Source organism: Pan troglodytes, chromosome 8, assembly GCF_028858775.2.
Source record: "Pan troglodytes isolate AG18354 chromosome 8, NHGRI_mPanTro3-v2.0_pri, whole genome shotgun sequence".
In the NCBI taxonomy this organism is placed as follows: Eukaryota; Metazoa; Chordata; class Mammalia; order Primates; family Hominidae; genus Pan; species Pan troglodytes.
The window spans coordinates 39,164,243-39,189,190 of NC_072406.2; the positions used below are offsets into that span (position 1 = coordinate 39,164,243).

The 24,948-nt window shown below is 39.3% G+C and overlaps 1 protein-coding gene across 14 annotated transcripts in view; it reads left to right on the forward strand.

Moving 5' to 3' along the window:
- The window catches only part of MYO3A (myosin IIIA), a 285,430-nt gene that overhangs the window by 227,106 nt on the left and 33,376 nt on the right, over positions 1 to 24,948 (forward strand). For 10 of the 14 annotated variants that reach the window (XR_010146830.1, XM_063781509.1, XM_016962803.3 and 7 more), the window contains 7 exons: positions 263 to 340; positions 2,825 to 3,030; positions 11,566 to 11,677; positions 14,214 to 14,376; positions 15,919 to 16,042; positions 19,173 to 20,067; positions 22,220 to 22,364. Coding sequence is in view for 12 of the 14 variants with exons in the window: in XM_063781509.1 (XP_063637579.1) it covers positions 263 to 340; positions 2,825 to 3,030; positions 11,566 to 11,677; positions 14,214 to 14,376; positions 15,919 to 16,042; positions 19,173 to 20,067; positions 22,220 to 22,364 (1,723 nt within the window). In the remaining 2 variants the exon portion in view is untranslated. The remainder of the gene's footprint in view (positions 1 to 262; positions 341 to 2,824; positions 3,031 to 11,565; positions 11,678 to 14,213; positions 14,377 to 15,918; positions 16,043 to 19,172; positions 20,068 to 22,219; positions 22,365 to 24,948) is intronic. The other 4 variants (XM_016962801.4, XM_016962806.4, XR_010146831.1 and 1 more) reach the window with 2 other exon arrangements.

Consider the following 24,948-nt stretch of genomic DNA (forward strand, 5'->3'; position numbering starts at 1 on the left):
TTTAGCTAGTTTTAAATGTTACACTAAGACCAACTAAAAATGTACTAGTGAAGATGAGAGATATTCACAGTCTACATAAGACCAATTCAAATTCCAATGAGACTGACGAAACAATTACCTAAAGGAAGAATATCAACATTTTGCTGTTTTACATATTTGAATGCATAAACTAAGATAGCCTGAAGGTAAATGCCACATGCTCTCTGTAGATAATAAAGTACAATAGATACCAAAGCATCACTGTCTTCCTTGGTCTCCTTAGGGCGACACTGGAGAAGCCACACGTCATGCCAGAGAGACAACCAACATGAAAACACAAACAGTTGCATCATATTTTAGAGTAAGATATTAAACTATGATGTATTGTGCTTAGGGGTGCTATTTAGTCTAAATGAGTTACAGATCAAAAGCCAGTAACACTAGCAAAGAGAATGTTTATTGTATTCCATTTACTATTGTTAGATACAGGATATGTTAGCATCTACCTTCAAAATCTGCAGATTGGTTTATTTTTACATTCTACCTGTGAAATTATTGTATCCCAGGTCAATCTTAATGAAAGTCTATACCTTGATTAAAATTTGTCCATGGAACAGAATGCATTTCCACTAGAATAAAACCTAAAAGGATTTTTACTTCAATGCTATGATAACTACCAATTCTCCTTCCCCATCCTGAATGATTTTAGAGTAGACAGATAGGGCAAGGCTGAGCATCCATCTCCATTTCATATCACCCTGCCTGTACAGAGCTAAAAACCCCAAAAGGAAAATAGAGCCCGTGTAGGAATGGTGCGAGGAGAAGAGTCATCAGGAAGATGCGGTAACGTGCTTAAGAGAGTGTGCTTAGCATAGCATCAAGGCGACCTTCCTTCCTTGGGCAATGTAGGATAAAAGAAAAAAACCAAGTACTTTTTTTTCCTCTGTGCTCTAGATAACCCTTCCGTTATTGGTTCCAGTTCTTGTTTACCTATTCTGATAAAAACCTATTAACCATCCAATGAAAATGAAGGAAATACCACTAAAACTTGGAGTTATTACTTATGTAATTTAATGTGGAGGAGGTGGAGGAAATTAGATTAAATTTACTCTAAGTGTTCAGTGAATGTATCCAACTCTCTAGCAGAAACATAAAATTCTTTAAAAAATATATGAGTACCTTTACTAAATATTTTTTAAGTCCTAAGCTCATAGAAGACAGTGTGTACTTAATCATCTTTGAGTAGTGCCAGTACATTTATATGCTTAATACCTGACGTTTGTTGCTAATACATTTCACTTTACATCAGAAATGCAGCACAGGTGAATCACTGAACGTATTTACAGCCAAGTTGTTTCCTTTTTTTAAGTGAGTTACCCAACACCATTATCATACCACTGTTGTTGGCATCAAACACTGTATGTATGTTTAAACCAGATTAGTTCATGAAATCTTTTTAATCTTCAGGCTGAAGTGAGAAATGATAGAAGATAATCCCACCTAACATGAAGTGTGTTTTTAAAGCTATTTTCATTCTGCAGAGAAGACTGAACACAGTGTAACACTATGCTTTAGTCCCTCAGAAAAACCAGCGCCTAAATTGCAGGAAGGTCCTGCTCAGAGTATCACCCCTGTACCACCAGTACTTGGCAGATGTTCGCATGAGTAAAGGAACGATGACTTACAGATAAATGTAATGAAAAAGGCTCCAAAGTGACAGGCCCAGCTGTTTGAAAAGATCACATCTGAGCCTCAGTGCCCAAGAGGAAGCCATGCAAATTCAGAGCTTTGTCGGTTGCCAATTTCAGCATTTGTTTTGCACTGGCTTTATGACTGTAGGCTCTTACATTTCCAACACTAAACGGGATCCAGCCGTCAATTGCTATTTGTGTCCATACATTACCTCACCAATAAATGTGATCCTGGTCTTTGAGATACTTGCTTTCTGGGATTCCACTTTTAGTTGATTATCCTAATATGTTATACTTACTTGTCTAGTAATTGGCTACTGTTTTAATAAGGTATTGCTATAGAACACAGTTTCATATCTACTTGAATTTTTTAAATTATCCAAAAATAAATAAGAAAACGATCAAATTAGAACTGATAAAAATATTTAATTGGATTTCACTTTGCTTATATCTACTTCTTACATTTAAACGCTGTTAACTTTTCTGTCCTTATTTTAAACTGAGAGATGATCCTAACAGGGATTAAGGTGTTCCCTTTTTTTTATTGTATTTTAAGTTCAGGGGTAAATGTGCAGTTTGGTTATATAGGTGAAGCTGTGTCATGGAGGTTTGTTGAACAGATTATTTCATCACGCAGGTATTAAGCCCAGTACCCGTTAGTTGTGTTTCCTGATCCTCTCCCTCCTCCTACTCTCCACCCTCCAATAAGCTCCAGTGTCTGTTGTAAAGTATTCCCTTTTTTACCATCTATAAAGAGAGAGTTGGACAAGGAAATTAATATATAAGGAGGATTAGTAAGATTGTATAATATTATAATTTGGTAAATTAGCCTAAGAGTATATAATTGCTTACAAACTACATCAAAAATAATTTTATCTGTTAATTAAAGTTGCCTTAATGGTTTATAAGCAAACTTTTAATAGCTAAATTTCTAGTTACAGCCTCTACATTTTTATAAGTAAATCTGTATTTTTTAGAACTATACTATAAATAAAATGTTCATTAAAACAGATTTTCCTCCATTTACTGTGACTAATGGGAGCATTTATAACATTCATTTTTTGAATGTTATTCTTGTAGTAAAAAGAAAGGCCTGCAAGCTCATACGTTTTTGTATGCTACATTGGGAAATTTATTTTTGTTGCATATTATAGTATTCCCTGATGGATTTGTTGTCTAAAATGGTGGTGGGCCAACCTCATTTTGTCCGTTGCATCAAACCAAATAATGAGCGTCAGGCAAGAAAATATGACAAAGAGAAAGTTCTGCTACAGCTTCGGTACACAGGAATTCTGGAAACAGCAAGAATTCGAAGGCTAGGATTCTCCCATCGGATACTTTTTGCTAACTTTATAAAGCGGTATGTGGATTTCTTTTTCAATTTCTATTGTGCAGTTTATATAAAAATCATTCAGAAGAATTATAAGAAACATAATATGAAAAAATCTTTAGAGGTCTAGGAGGGAGGCATTTTGTTCATGCAAATGATTATGTGTTGAAAAAAGAAGATAGCTATTAACTGAGGCTGAAAGACTCTGGACAGATGGGTGGTACTATGTGGTATAGGCAGCATGATCCAGAGGCGTGAGCTTCTGTACTGAGGAGTTGGAGAATCTGGGTTCTCGCCCTAGCTCAGCCACTTGCTATGTGACTGTAGGCCTATACCACTGATTCTCAGCTGGGAGAGATTTTGCCCCTCAAAAGACACTTGGCAATGTCTGGAGACATTTCTGGATGTCACATCCTGTGTGGTGTAGGGGCGTGGGGGGGATGCTACTGACCTCTAGTGGGTAGAGGCCTGGGAATGCTGTTAAACAGCCATTCTACAATTTACAGGATGGCCTCCCCACAACAAAGAATTATCCAGCCCCAAATCTCAACAGTGCTGAGGCTGAGAAACCCTGGCCTATAACCCTAACCTCACTTTACTCGCCTACCAAATCTGCTGTAATTACCTGATAGGATCCTTATAATGATCAAATGAGATACTGTCTCTAACAGTGATTTGGAAGATGAAACAATTAGGTTTATTTGTCAATTTAAAAAGCTAACATAAATTTTTTTAAAAGAATCAATTGGTATAAGGAATGTTTTATTTTTTTTTTTTTTTGAGATGGAGTCTGGCTCTGTGACCCAGGCTGGAGTGCAGTGGCGCGATCTCAGCTCACTGCAAGCTCTGCTTCCCGGGCTCATGCCATTCTTCTGCCTCAGCCTCCCGACTAGCTGGGAGTACAGGTGCCCGCCACCATGCCCAGCTAATTTTTTTTGTATTTTTAGTAGAGATGGGGGTTTCACCGTGTTAGCCAGGATGGTCTCGATCTTCTGACCTTGTGATCTGCCCGTCTTGGCCTCCCAAAGTGCTAGGATTACAGGCGTGAGCCACTGCGCCCAGCCAAGGAGTTCCTTTTAATATTTGAGATTAACATAAAATAAATTAAGCTATATACTAAATATATTTTATTGAGTAATACATTATTAGTAATATGAAGGTTCAATATCTTATATATTTAATATTTTAAATGCCCATATTTTTTATATTTTTTCAGTTCTATCATTTCTATTGGTCATTAAACATAATGAAATTTCCATTTTTAAAGATGAAGTCTATTAAAATTTTCAGGTGAAACCCAGTATTTGAGGAAGTCCCATTTATAATATTCTTCACCCTTTTTCAAAGTATATAAATTACTATTAAGAACAAAACAAAACCTTGTTTTGTGATTGCACATCAAACTTGATTTCTAATTTTCCTCCCCTCCTCCGTAAAACTTTATGCATTTTATCAGCCATTCTTTTACTTGGAGTAACCAAGACTCTTTCTAAATGTGATGAGAATTCTGATTATTTCTGCTAATTTTTTTTTTTTTTTTGAGACGGAGTCTTGCACTGTTGCCCAGGCTGGAGTGCAGTGGCCGGATCTCGGCTCCTGGGTTCACACCATTCTCCTGCCTCAGCCTCCCGAGTAGCTAGAACTACAGGCGCCCGCCACCACGCCCGGCTAATTTTTTGTACTTTTAGTAGAGACAGGGTTTCACCGTGTTAGCCAGGATGGTCTCCATCTCCTGATCTTGTGATCCACCTGCCTCGGCCTCCCAAAGTGCTGGAATTCCAGGCATGAGCCACTGTGCCTGGCCTATTTCTGCTAATTTTTATATGTTCAGCAAATTTGTGGTAGTTCTTGATTTAGTTTTTCTTTTTTTCTTTTTTTTTTTTAGACGGAGTCTCGCTCTGTCACCCAGGCTGGAGTGCAGTGGCACAATCTTGGCTTACTGCAAGCTCCGCTTCACAGTGAGCTTGCATTCTGTGCAAACTCACGCCATTCTCCTGCCTCAGCCTCCCAAGTAGCTGGGACTACAGGTGCCCACCACCATGCCTGGCTAATTTTTTGTATTTTTATTAGAGAAGGGGTTTCACCGTGTTAGCCAGGATGGTCTTGATCTCCTGACCTCGTGATCTGCCAGCCTCGGCCTCCCAAAGTGCTGGGATTACAGGCGTGAGCCACTGCACCCGGCTGATTTTGGTTTTCTTTAGAGACCTGGGATTATTTATTTGGAATGCTTTGAAATCAAGAAAACTCTACTACCTTTTTCATGATGGAGATCAAAATTGCATAAACATATGACTTTTGTGTTGGCCAATCCTTATAGTAGTTTAAGACAAACCAAAACCTCAAGTTTAGAGTCCAGAAATCTAGTTAGCAGCTAATCATCAACTTTACTTCCTACAGATCAGACACAATTTTATAACCAAAACTAAGAAATAAAAAAATGGAATTTTTTTATTGGCTAATAGGTAAATTCTCCATCCTGCTCATGAAAGCAGGTAAACCAAAAATACTAGATACAAAGGAGTTTCAAATTTCAAATTAAGATTAAAATTTGACCTTATTATCGTGCACTTCATGTTTCAGAAAAAAATGAGATCTTTAATTTGCTTAAATAGTAATATAGATATTATGAGTGTAATATTAATATAAGTACTCTTAAATTTCAGTGATTTTTTAATGTATAAGGCACCATGCTAAGCACTGTGGGAGACACTGAATTTTAGAAGTGGCTTGATCTTCAATATTGGACAGTCCAGTTAGAATCACCAGAGGCACAGACATGGAAAGTTAACAAGCAATGTGAAGTAATAAGTGCCAAGGTCCAAGAGAATGATATACACAGTGTAAGAGTTCAAGGGAAGGAAGAGCATCTCCAGGAAGGCTGATGAGAGAGGATATCAAGAAGAGGCATTCAGCTAATGCAGAAGGATCATTTGAGGCCAGGAGTTTGAGACCAGCCTGGGCAATGTAGCAAGACCCCATCTCTAAAAACAATTTTTTTTAATTAGCTGGGTGTGGTGGCTCATGCCTGTAGTCTTAGCTACTCAGGAGACTGTGGCAGGAGGATCACTTGAGCCCAGGAGTTCAAGGTTACAGGAGGCTATGTTCATACCACTGCACTCCAGCCTGGGTGACAGAGCAAGACCCTATCTCTAAAAAAAATGAAAAATAAAAAAATAAGAAGAAGGACTCAAACTGGGACTTGAAGGAGGGTACGGCTTATGGAGAAAACAGGAGTTTTCTTGGTGTACAGGTTGGTGTGCCAAAAGCTAGCAGGACTTAGATTGGATTGGGTTGGTAGAGTGGGCATTGCATTGGTGAAGTGACAGAAGATAATATGAAAAAACAATTGGGTTAAAATTATGAAGACAGCCTTGAATACCAGCCTAATCTTATAGCTTGAAAAATAACCATAGTTTTACAATGTAGAGCATAATGAGAATAAAACCTATTTTCTTAATGATATTGTAGTTCAAATGTCAGAAATGAGAATAAATTCTTAAATATATTTATAATTATTGTGCTATTACAGAATAGCAAATTACTACACAATAAATAAAGAGAAGGGGATAAAACTAAGTGTATAGAGAACACATGAATAGCTGTTCTGAATACAGGAAGTTCCAGAAATAAAAGGCTAAACCTTTTCTGTGTCACTAATTTGGAAGTTGTCATCCAAATTGGCATAGACTCTTAGGAAGGCAGAACAATTTTCAGAGGTTCTATGGGGGTGTAAATAGAACTGCTAACCCTCTGCATAGGATGCAAAATTCCCCAGACCCTTTGTTCTGTTGTAGATAAATTCTTCTGTTCTATAACAAAGAAACAATCTTAAGGAAAAATATACAACATGAACTTTGCACAAGACACTGGGTTTTTACTGCAGCTATTTCAAAGGAACTCTTACGCTAACAAGCCAGCCACTTAACTTGGCTCCATTTTCCCACTAAGCACCTGTACATAATGGTTTGGCTACCAGAGCTCTAATACAACTAGAACTTACTGAAGGCAGTAGTATGGTGGAGTAGATAAGTACCATGCTTTGAAGTCAGCAAACCCGGGTTTGAATCCCAACTCTGCCACTTACTAAATCTGTGGCCTTATTCAAAGTTACTTGAGTTCTATAAGCTTCAAGCTTCAATGTCCTTGGCTGCAAATAGGGATGATAATAACAATATCTACATTATATATGTGTTTATAAGTATTAGGTGAAATAATATATATGGATTTTATTGATAGAACCAGGTGTCATCAATACATATTAGCTGTAATTATTTTTATTATTTTTTTTGCCTCAGTCTCAAGCTCCCAAAATTACCTATGACCTATAGTGGCCTAGGGGATGCCCTCCATAAGCACGTGTGGCTTACCTAAGTATTTATTTCCACAAGTCCCAGCAACAGCACATTATACATTCAGCAAACGTGTAGTTGAGGGACCCACTGTGTTCCAGTCCTTGAACTAAAAATGAGTTCAAATCTTAATTGAAAGATTCAAAGTCCAAAGATTAATGGATGAGCCCCTGACATTAAGAAACTCACAGACCTGTTATGGAAACAGGGCTTTAAAAATCTGCATTATCATACAATGTAAAGTCAGCTGCAGGCAGCAAGGGTGTGGGTATCCTGTGTTCACTGTTGTGTCTGAGGCACCTGGAAGGGTTCCTGGCAAATAAATAGTAGGTGCTCAAATATTTTTCAAATTAATGAAAGACGACCGGGTATTTTTAATGAAAGTATAAAGAAGATACTCTGAGAGCATAAAGGAAGGATGGTTTAGATTGTATGAGAAATTCTGATAAAGCAGAGAATAATAAAAGTAATACATAAAACACAGCAAAAATATTTTTACTTACAACATCAATGTAAGTTTGTTTTTTAACCTTTTGATAAAGGCTTAATTTTTTTCTTTGAGTGTACATCTATTAATTATAGTTTATTGGCTCTTTCTTGCATAAACTATCTGTAATCTCTCATTTATGATTTCCAGTTAACATTTCTTGGAGTGAAGCAAGATATTAAAAATACTTGTGAAACAGCCACAGGACTGAATATTTCTTGATTCTTATGATTTTCCTCAATGCTTTGTAATTGCTTCATCCACGTTTAATTTCATGGTTTTTTACAAGACTTCTTTATAAAGTCTTACCAAAGCATTTGATGCAGTTTTATAGAAACAATCCTCTGGCTTTCTCACTTAGATTTCAATCTGATATTTATTTGAATAACATCACACCAAATACAACTGGCATAAACAGATTTGGGGGCAAACACAGCTCATCCAGTGAGAGCAAACACACACACGGGCACACTAGTGAGAACTGCCAGCCTTGAGCCTTGTGCAGCAGACCTCGGTGCGTTTTGCACAAGAAAAGACAATTTCATTACTCCAGTTAATCTGTTAATTGAAGATACATTGAGGAGAGTTTTTAGAATATTGAAAAAGTAGGTCTTCCTTAAGGAAACTAGGAGTGGGATGAAAGGGCGCGCAAGCATAGTGAGTTACACATACGAAGGCATAGAAGCATGAGCAAACATGGCCCTCTGGCACAATTTTAAGTAATTTCATGACTGGAGCTCAGAGTGTCATGGAAAATAGCAAAGAGGAGGCTGGAAACGCAGATAGGGATATAGGAGGGCAGAAGGGAGCTTGCATGGTAGTCATCATGTGTGGCAAACAATTTAAAGCCAATGCTTTTTGGCAGGTGTAACCTTTTCCTCCTACATTCCCACTGCTCCCAGGCTCCCATATTTATGGTATCTGCCTAGACTTTGAAAGCACCTGATTTTGCCATCCCAGCTTAGAACTTGGGACATCCATAGAGACTTTTCAAGTCAGGAAAGGACATGATCAGATTTTCATTTAAAAAAAGATGATTCAGACAGAGCTGTGGACGGTGGCTGGGGCAGGGCAGGGGAGTGACAGTGGAGGTAACTAGTTGGGAGGCAATTGCAAAAGTCTAGGTGAGAAGGGACGAGGTATTCAATTAAGGTAATGGCAGCAGGCATAGCGAGAAACAAATGGATTCCAGAGAGACTTTAAGCTTGTTAGATCCATAGAGTGAAGAATAGGGAAGAGTAGGCTGGCACACAGATTTCTAGCTCAAGTACCTTTTAAAAAGTGGTAATATCATTCATAGAGACAGGAAATGGAGGAGGAAGGAAAAAGTGATGAATGTCGCTGAGTTTAAAGTTAACCACGTGGGCATGTAGAGTAGGAAATCATAAATAATGTGTTTAGAGTTGATATCAACAGTTAGGGTTGATGGTGTAAATTTAGGAATCACCACATACAGGAATAGTTGGAGCCAAGCATGTAGATGAGATGCCTGTGGACAGAGCTTAGAAAAAAATGGAACACTGTAGAACACTAGCGTTTAAGCAACAAGTCATTAAATCATTAAATATGGGGCATGCAGGGAGACTGAGAGGGAGGAGGAGTGGCAGGGGACATTAGGTGGAAGCCTTGGAGAGAGCAAGACAGAACAGCCAATAACAGCAAGTGCTGCAGAAAAAACACTTACAATTAGAATGGAAAAGGACCTGTTAGATTTCACCACTCCTGCATCCTATATGAGTAAATAAGAGGCCTTGTTGCTATGTGATTAAATGAGATTCTTGGAGCTGAAGAAGTGATGGGAAGTGAAGAGTGAAGAGTGATGGGAAGTGAAGACGATTATTTTAAACCGTCTTTCAACTTATCAGCAAAGCTAGTGGAAGAAACAGAATCATTACAGATGAGCGAGGCTTAAGGTGTTTGCTTTGTAACAACACACAAACATCCATTTTGTAAATGGAGGGAGCCAGAAGAGAGAAATGAGATTGAAAATATACAGAAGAGGAGGAGGAGATGGCCTCTAGAACACAGGCGGAGGATGAAAATCTCCTCTGAAGGAGGGGAAAATTGATAGTGGACAAATGAATTTTTATTTGGGGAAGAAGCCTATGAATTGTGTGTCTGTTGGCTTCCAGTGATATAGTAGAGAAGCTTGTCTGCTGAGAGAGGTACGGAGGGCAGGGGCTGCTGGGAGACTTGGAGAAAGCAGGACGCAATTAAGTCGCTTTTGTGAGGAAGAAGAGAGGAAAGTGGCCCTGGACACTGGTCAGGATCCAGAGCTTTCTTGGGAGCCTGGCTGAGTCAGGAATCCACACATCAACAGGGAGCCGACTGTGAAGATTTTCTCTGGCTGTGCTCTGAAGCTCGGCACGAGGACAGAGACGCAGATGATTGGCGGGTCCAGGCATGCATGTTTGCAGGGAGTGCACAACAAAGGAATGAGAGTGGGAAAGGTGCGGGGGCTGCCTAAGGGTGGCTCCTGCGATGAACTGTGAGATCCTGGCTGGTTCTGGAAGGAAGGAAAGCCAAGAGTTGGTGGACAGGCTGTGAATGCAGAGTCGCCGCTACTGGGTCACCATGTGTACATGTGCGAGTTAGTCCTGCAGTGAGCAGGCCTAGTGGCTAATAGGCACTCCCTGGGGTTATTTCCACTAACAGCAAAAGTTATGGTCACTTCATTCTATACCATTCTAGGCCAGTATTCTTCTCCACGGAGCCTAACAGAAGCTACTTCATTGCAGATTCAATGAGGTGAAACTTAGCAAAGTTGGAATATGTTCATTTTAGAGATTTTATCTCCAGACTCATTTTTAGATGAGGAAATTGATACTTAATTGTGACATGTCCAAGTATATACAGATAATGAGTCAAGGGTAAAACTCTGCTCTGCATGTCGCCGTGCCACCTCAGCCGTCTACATATCAGGCCCTCTCTTTTGAAATTCAAAACCTACCAAAATTTGCTGCTTTGTTGCACTGGACTTTCAGACTAATCTTGCACCAATAAATTAAAAATAGTAGAGTATTAAAAATTCTGGAAATCTGTCTTTTTGCATAAGATTATTGACCAGTGTAAAGCAGATTTTCTTTCCTTAATTCATCCCCTTCCCCAGTAAGCCTTGTGATTTAACCTGAGGACCTGCTTTCAGTTCTTTCCTGCATTAGCCCTTCCTCTTTCCTTCCCTCGATTATGGATAGATTAACCAATAGAGCAAAACTCTAGCAGGAGACATAGTGTCCCTCAAGGAAAAACAATGATGGAAGGCATGTATACAGTGATGGGAAGTTTCACTGGAATTAAGCTCCATCACCCAATTTGAAGATCAGCTTCCAGAGTTTTGTTAACACTAGAATGTGAAAAATAATTCCTTCTGCTTCCTGCCACTGCAGTCCTGCACTTTTTAGTGTCCAGAGAAAGGTAGCGAAAAAACAAAAACAAAACTGCTAATTTTTTTGACTGATGGAGTTCTTGTCAGGGGAGTACAGTATTAAGTTTTGAAAGGTGATCACAAGGTGAAAACACAATGCTCAAATTTATACAGACTGGACTGGGTTTGCATCAGTTTGGAATTTGGTCTACTCCAAAGTTGTTCTGAGGATGCCTAAAGGATTTCTCCGCATCAAGTCTGGGCATCTCTTCCTCAGCCCCTGCACTAAGTTGTTGGGGAACCACCAAGCTACAGAGATGTTGGCACTTTATGCAATACTAACCACCCCTCTTTTCCATTCCAAGGTACTACCTTCTCTGCTACAAGTCGAGCGAGGAGCCCCGCATGAGCCCTGACACCTGTGCCACCATTTTGGAAAAAGCTGGTCTCGATAACTGGGCTCTTGGAAAAACAAAAGTAATGTTTTCATGTAATTTTCAGGAAAATAAATAATTGTGCTGGATTCACTGAGAATTGTAACATTTTACAATGTTTGAAAGTATGGTTTTTTTATGTTATAGAATCTGTAACTTACAATAGAGGAAGTAAAGTTATAAACTCATAAAGATTTTCTTTTTCATCAATATTAAAGGCTTTTGCTCTTCATAAAGATTTCTTTTAAGAAATACAAAAGGCTGGGCAAGGTAGCTGACACCTGTAATCCCAATACTTTGGAAGGCCGAGGTGGGAGAATGGCTTGAGCCCAGGAGTTCAAGGCTGCAATAGCTATGATCACACCACTGCACTCCAGCCTATGCAACTTAAGACCCTGACTCTAAAGAAAAGTTTACATTGAAATTTAAAAAAAGAAATGCAAGAAAAATTTATCTTGAAGATTTATCAAAAAAGGATAAACCATAATGATTGTACTTGACTTCAGATGGTATTGAAAATAGATATATATTCTCTAGTTTATCACTACTAAATATAGTTAAAAAGCTGTAGAGAATCATAATGATCCAAATAAGATTCGTGTTTTCCTTTTTTTCTTAATTCTCAGACCTGCTTCTATCATAAACTTGAAATTTTTCTGGAGTAAAATATTCACCACTATTACTAGACTCGCTATATGTATTGGATATTGATGTGTTTATATATTAGCTTGCAGAACCTGTGAGATCTTAGCTTATTTAATCCCTTAGAGAACAAAGTAAAAAGCATAACCAATCCTGAATATGGAAGAAAGAGAGGTCACTGTTTGGAGAAAGGATGTATTGGTCTTCTCAGGTATTCTCATAGCATTACGAGACAGGGATCAGGAAATAAACAGGGTTCCATTGTGCACTGAATATATCTTAAGGGGATATGAAATGTATCACGGGGAGGATGAGGAAAAGAGCCAAGCTAAAGCCAAGAGATACTCATAGATTGACCACTCAAGAACACCTACTATCAGCCACACCACAGAGGTAAACCAAAACAAACTCCCATATTTGCAAAGAAATTTATAATATTTGTGTCTTGGGTGTAGGAGATGTGGGAGAGAATTTTAATAATGTTTGGATGAGAAATTAGCCCTGTAACAATTTAAGAGATTAAAAAAAAAAAAAGCCACCTTAAACTGAGTGTCCTGTGTATTCAGTAATCCATATTTACTTTAGTAAGGGGATATTTTGGGCATTAAAAATGAGTATTTTATTCACACCATTTTCTCTTAGATTATAAATTTCAAAATGATCAATTTCATCAGGCTAAAATCTCATGATTTATGGTCTGAAACACATGCCTAACTTCAAATGGAGTTTTAACTTGTAAAAAGGCCTTTTGCAGTTATAGTTCTGCATGATATTTAAGTAGCATTTTAAAGCTATTTGTATTCTTCCACTTCACCTTTTCCAACTCATTAACATGGATAGAAAGTATTAATATAGGAACATTTCTAATGTCATGCAAAAAGAAATGATGACCTTTTTAAACAGATTGAATTTTAAATGAATTGTCAACAGCAGAATGGACTAAATGTATTAACATCTAGAGTCCTGTAGAAATTAAAACTGAATTAAATCAAACCTGTAACACAAACGTGTTTACCCATGGTGCCAAGCTTTTAAGTAATGGAACACTGAGAGAATTCTACAGTCAGGGTTATCAGGTCTCATGACTCAGCCATAAAATTTGAATGTAAGTGACTTTCTTGAAGGATTCAATAAACTCTTTGAGATGAGTTTTATTAGGAAATTTAGCCATTAAAAGGAAAACAAACAAAAAACAAGCTTTTCATTTCCTTGGAGGAGGGGAGAGAAATGTTAGATGAGAACATGCCAAGCCTTCGGGCTCCTCCCTTGCTCCAATTGATGTTGATTTTAGAATAATCAAAAGTCAGCCCTCCTTTCTCCATGGCAGCCTTTGGGTCCAGTGAGAACGTTGTTAATGAAATCTGCCTGGGGCCCTCTCTTGGCCTTATTCTCTTCACTGACAACACTACCAGCCCCAAAGGACAGCGACCTGCCTTGTTCATCTCTGTATCCCCAGCAGATACATACCTGTAACAGGTCTCAATAACATTAATAAACATTAGATGAATTAACTAATGGAACTATAATTCCGTCCTCTACTTTATAATAAGATCTATTCAGATTTTTTTAATTTGGGAAATATAGTTGCCTTTAAAAAACAAAAAGCATAAAAATTAGCTTAGCCCAGTATATACGATGCTAGAAACTTTGCTAACAAAGCTCAACATCCTCCACTCTTATTGTCTCATCCAACAAAACCTAGTTACCTGTTGTAAATAAACAGCATGGTTGTCACCTTCTGCATTTCTTCTCAAAGAAATGTTTTCTTCAAGCATAAAAATCTGTACTGTCATAGTGACATCTAGGGCAAAGAAGCAAAAGACAGTGATTTCCAAAATCTCAAGCAATTTAGAATGTGTTCTGTTCTTCAAAGCACAGCACATAACTGCTTCACATCTGTGTGCCATGGTTCTTTGTATTCTATTTTAATTTTTCAGGTGTTCCTTAAGTATTATCACGTGGAGCAGTTAAATCTAATGCGAAAGGAAGCTATTGACAAGCTTATTTTGATTCAAGCTTGTGTCAGAGCATTCTTGTGTTCAAGAAGATACCAAAAAATACAGGAGAAAAGGAAAGAAAGCGCTATAATAATACAGTCAGGTAATCTCTTTGACATATTTAGATATGGTCATAAAATCAAATCTTATAATACTTCTTACAGGCAAACCTCCAATTCTTGTGTAGCTTTTGTGTTTAATTCCAGACTGTGTTGCCTTGATACTTTTGCTATATTAAATCTAAGTCAAATTGTTTTAGTGATTGACACTTTTAATATTTGGATAAACGTTTTGTCTTAAATAATTTAATTTTTAACTTTTCTGTCAAGAATTAATGAGAAGACAATTGACCTATTGTGGAAGATATAGCAAATAATTAATTATAGATCTCAAGAATCATATTATTATAGCTCATTGGACAATAAGAATTTTTTCTACTTTATTCCAAAGGTTACACTTGCCATAATTTTTGACAACTTAAATCTTATTTTGTTAAAGGGCATCCATTTATTTCTGTTAACTGTAGAGAAATAATTTTTATAACCATACTTTACTTCACATACTTTTATTAAGCTGTATTAATAGACTTTGGATTTTGCTTTCTATTTTTCCATAAGAAATGAAATTTAGATAGAGCTTGTCACAGCCTAGTATGCTCTCTTTCAAATTTTTTTGACTGGATACTTAGAGAAAAAAAATGTATTTTGCTTTTTAACCTATACACACACACACTACAAGCACTGTGTTCTGATATTTTTAATTCTAGTCTATTCCATTTCATTTTTAGATGCTAGATTTGGCCTACTACATCAATTTTATGATCCACTAATGGTTTGCAGCCTGCATTCTGAAGAACACTAATATCGTGGGCAGAGGAGCTGACTGACATTCAAGAGATTAACATTCCAATCCCCGTTCTGTCAATCAGCAATGAGTCATCCTCATCTCTTTTTGTATTTTAAGCCCTTAACTTCTCACTGAGAAATCAAAATGCAAACTCAGTAATTTGGGCTCTAATCCTTTATCCACAATTTCAAAATTTATAAAGCTCTGATAAAAAGGTTCTTCATAGAGCCTTTGGCAGTAAAACATAGCAATGTGATGTGAAGTTATTTACAGTTCTTTACTCCCCCAAGTTAGTAAAAATATTCTGTTTTTCTGAAGAAATAGTCATTGATTATTGGGTGCTGCCCTGACATAGGGAATGTTACAGAATATATATTTGCTCTGTATTAACTTTCTAAAACTTGAAAAAAATTAATCTGAATTCTCAAATATACAATCTGATCATCTGAAATGTATCTGGCCAAAATATATGAAACACATAGCAAAAAAATGAAAATGATTATTACTGAATTTTAAGCAAATGAGCACACTTTGTCATCAACTTTGCTCATCTCTATCATTTTGATTTCATTTTAGTATTCTTCTTAGTATGAAAGTTACTTTAGTTATTGTTGCTATAGCTTGCCATGTAGAAGAATCTTGTTAATGAATCACATTTTTAAGTGAACCTGTTCTATTTGGCATTTTAATTTTATTTTCCTCTTTGACATCAATGGTCAAAGCCACCATTTCTACTCTTTAAAGTAAATTTCTTTTATTTGTTTATAATTAACACTACTATGGGCTTTCTGTGTTTCAGCTGCAAGAGGACACCTTGTCAGGAAACAAAGAAAAGAAATTGTTAACATGAAAAACACAGCAGTAACAACCATTCAAACTTCTGATCAGGAATTCAACTACAAGAAAAACTTTGAAAATACAAGGTATAATGATGTTCATTCTTATACCATTGTAACATATAGATTTTTCAGATCTGTAAGTTCATAGAATAATGTTCACAGCCTTTCTTGTACTAGTCAGGTTCCTGATACTGACACATCAAATGTCAGTGAACACCCAGAGGCTACTTTTGTGTTCTCTATCCTATTTTGGAGTTATTTCTCAAATTTTTTCTTCCTTGGCTTCTACCAGATTGCTTTCTATAATTCTACTCCTAATTCTGAGTGTCCTTTGCTAATATGTCCTCCAATCCCCACATTTAAATCCTCATCCATATCTAAATGTATCCCTGGGCCCTCTCATTCATTCCAGTGGCTTTAATAGCCAATATGCCATTGGCCCCTATGTCATAATCACCAGCTGCTCTTTCTTCTTCTGAGCCCTCATGTCTGTACTTCCAAGTGCATGTTAGCAAACCACTTATTCACTTATTCAGCAGGCTTTATGCTGGGCAGTGGGGACACAGATACGTGAAGCAAAATCCTTATCCTCAAATTTCTCACAGTATTACAGAAAAAACAGGACAGACAAACACATCCCTCTTGTAAAATGTGTTAACTCTGCTATAAAAATAGGCAAAGGGTACACTGGGGGCAAGGAGGAGGGAACCCTGCCTTGGTTGGTAGTGGTTAGGGAAAGGGAAAAATATCTACATTTTGCCCAAGTGGTGAAACTTGAATTTATCAAACTGAGTACATGGTCATCCAGGGAGATAAAGATCATTCCAGCCCCAACCCTAGTCCCCTTGTTTTTAACATCAAATCTGGCCATAGAAAGGGTGAAGGAATGAAATAGAAGAAGAGGTGGCTTCCTAGCTTCCTTCTTTCCCCACACACCCACATCTAACTTTCTCTTCACCCACCGCTATTCTCTCCTGCCAATAGTGGTCTCACAGATGATCTCATAGATGATTTCTCTGCCACCTCTTCCCCTCACCTTCACCCACACACTCCCTGAATCCCTCAGGCCAACCTCATTTCCTTATTTGAAAAACAGGAATGTTTATTTGAAGTTTATATACATTTGGTGTTTTCAGTTTTTGTGTATTCTGAGACCTATATATATGCTCTTTGTCTTTGCTTGTGAGGATCCAAATGATTTGTTTCTCTTTGTTACTGGCGATAAAACAGTCCAGCAAACTTCGAGACATCACAGGCCTGCCTCAGGAGCAGGAGGCTGGATGATACCTGTGACTTCTGTACTTCAGTCTGGAGGCTGAGAGAAATATAAACTGGCTGCAAATCGAAGAAAGATGGACTAATTGTACTACTTCTAGAAATTACTGCTTGTAGATATCACATCTAATAAGGAAGTGTGATGTTCAATTACATACCCATTTGCTACCACCTTTCTTCTGAGGATACCAGGGATTAGCTTTCAATGTAGCAGATACTTATTAAGAATCTACTGCACACAAGATCCACTTCAGGGCACATGAGTGTGAGTAAGAAGCTATCACTGTGGTCTGGGATGGAGAATTTGACATTGATTGGGCTAACTCTCATGGGAGGTGGATGACAAAGTCAGACATGAAAGGAGTAGAGGCAGAAAGTCAAGGGAAGCTTGTAGAGAGGAAAGTTAGGGAAGGGAGAAGCAGGTGGGCCTGACCACTGCCAGAGATCTGCGGGCCAGCACTCCCTCCCTCCGCCACTTCTGACTTTCCTTTTCCCTCAGCTACCTGAAGCGCTTGTTTTCACTTAACCATTCCCTGTCAGAGCCCCTGAACTGTGACCTAGAATACCACGGCGGGGAGCTGGAGAAAGGCCCAGGCCGGCAGTGCTCTCCAGCAGATGTCAGAAGAGGTTGCCAGTCCTCCCCAAGCTGGAGCTCTGAAGGGTTGATCCTCAGAAGCACCCATCATTGCACATGTTCCCCAGCCAGCCGCAACACAGAGTAGAGTTGCCTGAGCCCAGACATGTAACTGATGTGGGAATTTCAGCAGTGTGTACAAGTCTTCACCAGTGAAATGCATTTAAAGGATCAAAACTAACTTATAAATGGATTTTTCGGAATGTAATCAGTTAGGGACTGCACGTTTATCTTCTTAGTTGTATTTTGAATAAATGTAAGCATTCTCAGAGAGGTCAGTATTATGGAGGAATTCAAAATACTAGTGTAGCGATTCATCAAAATCATGGGCATCTGATGCCCTACCTAGTTTTTTGACTGATCCTAGCAGGATTCTGCTATGCCTCCTGTACTAGCCTGGGGATACCACAGTAATTCTAGCCCTAGGAAGTGGCCAGTAGAATTAGAAAAATGGAATCCCGGTAGCTTTTTCCAGATTTGACTCAAAGAAGAGTCCGACTTCACAAACAGATCACAGAAGACCTAAACTCTCACATGGGTTTCTGGGCTAAGATGAAAAGTTTGGTGCAAAAGCCCTCCAAGTAGCAACGAGAGGTGTTAGCATATCAAGGTGTCATGGTATGACATGTTCATTCCATCTTAACTTTTTTCTTGGCTGTATTGCTCTTGTAAGGGTTTTGCCCTTGGCTAGAAAAAAAAAAAAAAAAAAAAGATGCAGAGAAAACCTTATCTTCAAGTGAAGGGGAAATCATTTTGGAAGGATATTAGCAAAGTAGCAACTGTGAAATTTTGGCCACCGTATTACATGATCATGAACTGTAGCGAGGACATTGCTTTTCCTTTAATTTTATAAGATACTTCCTCTGATCAGTAAACTTAGTGCTTATTAAAGTACAGTATGTCAGCCAAGTGAACATACCCTGCTTACTGGTATCAAACTTAGGTATATTTTTCACAGCATCTCACTACTAAAGGTACTTTGTTTTGAAAAGGATATATTTTGAAAGGATTAAGTTCCTAGAATTTTGATATCTCATTAAATGAAAAGATGGTTCTTCATATGCTAGGATATTTCTCACTCCGAGTTGAATCTGGTTTTCTCATTATTTGAGTAGTTATCACAGTTGTCACCAGAGAGAACATTCTGGAAAGCACTTGATTAATGTGACTTGATACATTTTAATTTTGAGCTTTCTTTGTTCCTTTTGCCTTTCTCTCACCAGTATCTAGCATATAGCTATTGCCAATAGAAGTAATAAGCTCCAGTTTAGTACTGTATATTCAAAGATAATATATTTTACACAGGGAATCTTTTGTGAAGAAACAAGCAGAAAATGCAATCTCTGCTAATGAAAGATTCATTTCAGCTCCAAATAATAAAGGAAGTGTATCTGTAGTGAAGACTTCCACTTTCAAACCTGAAGAGGAAACCCCCATTGCTGTGGAGAGTAACAACAGAGTGTATCAGACTCCAAAAAAAATGAATAATGTGTATGAGGAAGAGGTTAAGCAAGAATTCTACCTTGTAGGGCCAGAAGTAAGCCCCAAACAGAAGTCTGTCAAAGACCTGGAAGAGAACAGCAATCTAAGGAAAGTGGAGAAAGAGGAAGCTATGATCCAGAGTTACTATCAGAGGTACATAGAGGAGAGGAATTGTGAAGAGTCAAAAGCAGCATATCTAGAAAGGAAGGCCATATCAGAAAGGTCAAGCTACCCAGTGCCTTGGTTAGCTGAAAATGAGACTTCCTTTAAAAAAACTTTGGAACCTACACTTAGCCAAAGGTCAATTTATCAAAATGCAAACAGCATGGAAAAAGAAAAGAAGACATCTGTAGTTACCCAGAGTGCACCGATATGCAGCCAGGAGGAAGGCAGAGGCCGTCTGAGGCATGAGACAGTCAAAGAGAAGCAAGTTGAACCAGTGACACAGGCCCAGGAGGAAGAAGATAAAGCAGCGGTATTCATTCAGAGCAAATACCGGGGTTACAAGAGAAGGCAGCAGTTGAGGAAGGACAAGATGTCTTCTTTTAAGCATCAGAGGATTGTCACAACACCAACAGAAGTAGCAAGAAACACTCATAATTTGTATTCCTATCCCACAAAACATGAGGAAATCAATAACATCAAGAAGAAGGATAACAAAGACTCGAAAGCAACTTCAGAAAGAGAAGCATGTGATTTGGCAATTTTTTCAAAACAGGTATGTGAATAAATAAATTTATTTACTAATAAAAGTCCCTGGGAACTATACAATAACTGAATTAAACACATAATTAATAACTGGTAGATTGTTTTATCTGCGTTGATGGGCCCGCAAACATTTTTAATAAAATGTCTCAGGGATTGTGCTATTCAAATAACCAGGAACTTTTAACCCAATTTACCGTAACAATAGTATAAAATATGATAGAAACCTCATGTAGTCATGATACTAGAGATTGGTTTATACAGCTTACTAAAATGCTGAGGCTCGACAGTGAAAAGTTTGATGTATCTTTAATTAGATCTTTAATTAGAGCTAAAAAAAAAAAGTCGTTTTAAGTTTTCTAAATCCTCCAAAGTTTATGCTTTCTCCCTTTCACAAATTTGAGAAGACATAATTAGGTATCAGATTTTGATAGGTAGCCACACTGAAGCATATACAGTGAAGATGAAAGTCTGCATGTCACATCATGACAGTGAATGAACAGTCATGGAAAATAAGGAATCACAAAGAAAAAACGCAGAGAAAAGTTCCCTCCTGGAGAATATCTCATGCCAATCATAGGTGTGTTTCAGCTGTTTCTAGAGAGGAGCATAGGAAGCAACAGGTTTTAGGGCTTCTCATGGGTATACATGCAATTTGTCTCTGATACATACAATTTATCTCTGATACATACAATTTATCTCCTATAAATTGGTGCTATGGAAAGATCGCAAGAACCGGCTTCTGTAAATACCAATTCCACTTCCTCCTTTCTCTTTCTAGGCATTTAACCTTCATAAAATCACTTTATGTGTTAGCACTATTATTTTCTCCAGTGTGAAATGAAGAGTTTTAACTGGATGATCTCTAAAATACATGAATTTCCAGGGTAATCAATGGTGTATGAAGTAATAAAAGAAATATCATAATGGGTTAGTTCCAAGAAAGACTATCTAATATTCCTGAGTCCCTAAACTCCCCTTTTTGTATTTGACAGTGGCTGAGCCTATGAGAAACATGATAACTGCACTTGGACCCTTCCTTAGTGCTAGAGGTGTGGCCCAAACATCTCCAACTTCTAGCTGTCAGTAGAGATCTGCCATTTTTAATTTACCCATCCCCTTCCTACTCTTCTTAAGCATGTGGAAATAGTGAGTTTAACGAACATACAGTTCTTCTCACTCCAAAGACCAAATCAGGGATTAGAACTCAGACCTGCTATGCCGTGGAGACATGAGATGTAGAATTACCAAGGCATCCACTCGGAGCTGGCCAGTAATGCCATGGAGTAAATTCACTGCTCCATGGAACAAAGCTAGAGGCTGTCCCAGCAGGAGCCTCACACTCAACCCAGCAGGACAGCCGTGTTCTCAGAGCCAGGATGCGGACACGATAGAGGCGGGGGGCAGAATGGAAAGAGAAACCAGAATAGAGCAGCCCTGAAATCAGGGTAAAAGACTGGAAAGAAGGCCGGGCGCGGTGGCTCTAGCCTGTAATCCCAGAACTTTGGTAGGCTGAGGCGGGCGGATCACGAGATCAGGAGATCGAGACCATCCTGGCTAACGTGGTGAAACCCTGTCTCTACTTAAAATACAAAAAATCAGCCGGGCGTGGTGGCAGGCACCTGTAGTCCCAGCTACTCTGGAGGCTGAGGCAGGAGAATGGCGTGAACCCGGGAGGCGGAGCTTGCAGTGAGCGGAGATCGCACCACTGCACTCCAGCCTGGGCGACAGAGCGAGACTCCGTCTCAAAAAAAAAAAAAAAAAAAAAAAAAGACTGGAAAGAAAAGGAAGGAGGTTTACACAATCAAAGGCAGCAGAGGGGTCCTCAGGACAGAAGCAGAAAGGCAAACACAGCAGAGTGGCAAGGCTGGAAGCCGGATCTCAGAAACCTGGGAAGGAGTCGATCAGAACAGAATTCTGCATGTAGCATGACGTGCTTGGCAGTTTTAAAGAAAAATGTGAGATGGCAAGTATTCAGAGCACAAGGGGGGGAAGGTTGTCAGGTGAGAACTTTATCAGACCTTGGTGCAAGGGACAGGGTGGGCCCTGGAGAGGAACATGAGAGTCCCCAAGAGTGCTGGTAAGGCGTTTCCCAGCCCCCGGTGCCTGCAGAACTCTCTGTATTCTTTTCCTTGATTTAACCTGACACATGACCTTCTTTTTAGATATCAAAGTTATCTGAAGAATATTTCATTCTGCAGAAAAAATTGAATGAAATGATTTTGTCACAGCAACTGAAGCCACTTTATCTGGGTGTCTCGCACCATAAGCCAATTAATAGACGAGTTTCTTCTCAGCAGTGCCTCTCAGGTAAAAATCAGTAGAGTTAGAACTTCCTGAATGGGAAGGAAATGCCAGATACTTTGTTTATTAGTTTCCCACCATTATTCTATGGCAGATTTGAGGAGCCTGTGTCCTGTCTTAGGAGAACCTTTATTTCATTTCTTATATGGAGATACAGTTTTTTTAGGATGTTCTACCCACTTTCTACCTTCTCTGACTTAATTCCCCTCCATTTAGTATGTTTTCCTTTTTTCATTTTAACTAGAACTTGGCATATGACACCACAAGGGAATAAAAAGGGGTGGTATAGAGAGGGGGGCTGGCAGGAGGCAGATTTGATAAGAGAGCGCAAAAATAGAAATAGAAATATTTCTATTTCCTTTGTCAACATCTGCAACCTTGAGTATAGAGTGTGGAAGGTGCAAAACCCCATTATACAAGAAGTATTGTTATTGAACTTTTTTCTAGTCAACCTATTATACTAAACTGGTGAGGAATTCAATCTCAATAATTTTCAGACCTCCCTCTCTCCAGAGCTGTGCAAAGGTTATATGGCCTTGCACACCACCAAAAGATCAGGTACACCCTGTAGTCTCTAGTCATTTGCCCATGAAGTTACTGTTGGGACACTCATGGCTCCAGCTGACCTCCATGAGCCCTTCAAGTTGGGAGGTCTGGCTGCTCCCACACCCTGCAGGTGGCACCTAGACCGTGGAGGTCTGGAGCCTCATATTATCCATGCCCACTCCAGGTAGCCATTCTCTCTGCAGTCTTATGACCTCCCCCAGGAGCTGTCACGGTAAAGTTCAGGAGTCCCACGACTTTGAACCCTGCTGACCTCTGCCCAGAAGAATCTGCATTTATTTTCCCTTGCTTTCTTGGAGGCCCTCCGCAATCTCACTGCCCCGTTCAGGGATCCCTGACATCATCTCTGCAATGAGTTTGGCTGTTACCAAAGACAGGAGGAGCCACTGACCTCATGCAACTTCTAATTTCTTCCCTGAAAAAATCTCTGAGGCAGAAATATACTAAGATGCACTTGGCTATTTGCCTGATATGAGAGGAAGGGGAAATACCTTAATGTTTTCATCAATTATTCTGCCATATCGTTTTCAAGTCAAGAATTGCAGTGAAGCTGACCACAAATGGCTCTTTGGTGCCCTTCATTCCTGCTGCTCTCCTGCTCTCTGGCCCTGGCTGAGAGCCTCCTGCTGTGAAGAAGAGAGACTAGCAAGTCAGAGCCCAGAGGCCCATTCATTTGGCTGCTGCAATGGCCTGTGCCCAGGAGGCATGCTGGCAGGGTAGGAGCTGAGGGAAGGCCAGGGCTTCAGGTTCCCTCGTGGTCACAGAAGTGGCAGCACTGGTGAGTGTGGGGCAGAGAGGAGCAGGTGGTGTGGGGAAGCAAGGAAGCCAGGCAGCTCACCCCAGGCCGCTGCTGGAAAGGAGAGGTACAAATGGGAGGCAGCGTCCTGGGAGGAAGTAGAGGTCGCCACCGAGATTTTCACTTTTGAACATCTCAGGTCAGGAGTTCAAGACCAGCCTGACCAATATGGTGAAACCCCTTCTCTACTAAAAATACAAAAATTAGCTGGGCCTGGTGGCAGTTGCCCGTAATACCAGCTACTCTGGAGGCTGAGGCAAGTAGAATTACTTGAACCTGGGAGGTGGAAGTTGCAGTGAGCCGAAATCGTGCCACTGCACTCCAGCCTGGGTGACAGAGCGAGACTCTGTCTCAAAAAAAAAAAAAAAGCAAGAAGAAGAAAAAGAACAACAACAACAAGGGACAACTTTACCCAGGTGTGGGATTTCATAACATCTAAATCTTCTGATTTTCCTGAAGAAAATATACATAAAATGATTATTCATCTGTTTTCAAAAGAGAACTCAGACAGTCTGAAGACAGTAGGAATTATATTAACTGAACACTTCAGCTTTAATACAGCTAATAACTCTGCTTGCCTTCTGCTTTAAATGTTTATTTATTTATTTATTTATTTTTGAGACAGAGTCTTGCTCTGTCAGCCAGGCTGTAGTGCAGTGGCGCGATCTCGACTCACTGCAAGCTCCGCCTCCCAGGTTCTCACCATTCTCCTGCCTCAGCCTCCCGAGTAGCTGGGGCTCCAGGCGCCGGCCACCAAGCCCGGCTAATTTTTTATATTTTTAGTAGAGATGGGGTTTCACCGTGTTAGCCAGGGTGGTCTCGATCTGACCTTGTGATCCGCCCGCCTTGGCCTCCCAAAGTGCTGGGATTACACCGTGCCCAGCCTAATTTTTTTTTTTTTTTTTTTTGAGACGGAGTTTCGCTCTTGTTGTCCAGGCTGGAGTGCAATGGCGCGATCTCAGCTTGCTGGAACCTCTGCCTCCTGGGTTCAAGTGATTCTCCTGCCTCAGCCTCCCCAGTAGCTGGGGTTACAGGCGACCACCACCATGCCCAGCTAATTTTTGTATTTTTTTTTTATTGGAGACTGGGTTTCACCATGTTGGCCAGGCTGATCTCAAACTCCTGACGTTAAGTGATCTGCCCACCTTTACCTCCCAAAGTGCTGGGATTACAGGCTTGAGCCACTGCACCTGACCTAATTTTTCTTAAATGTATGCATAGTTCACATTT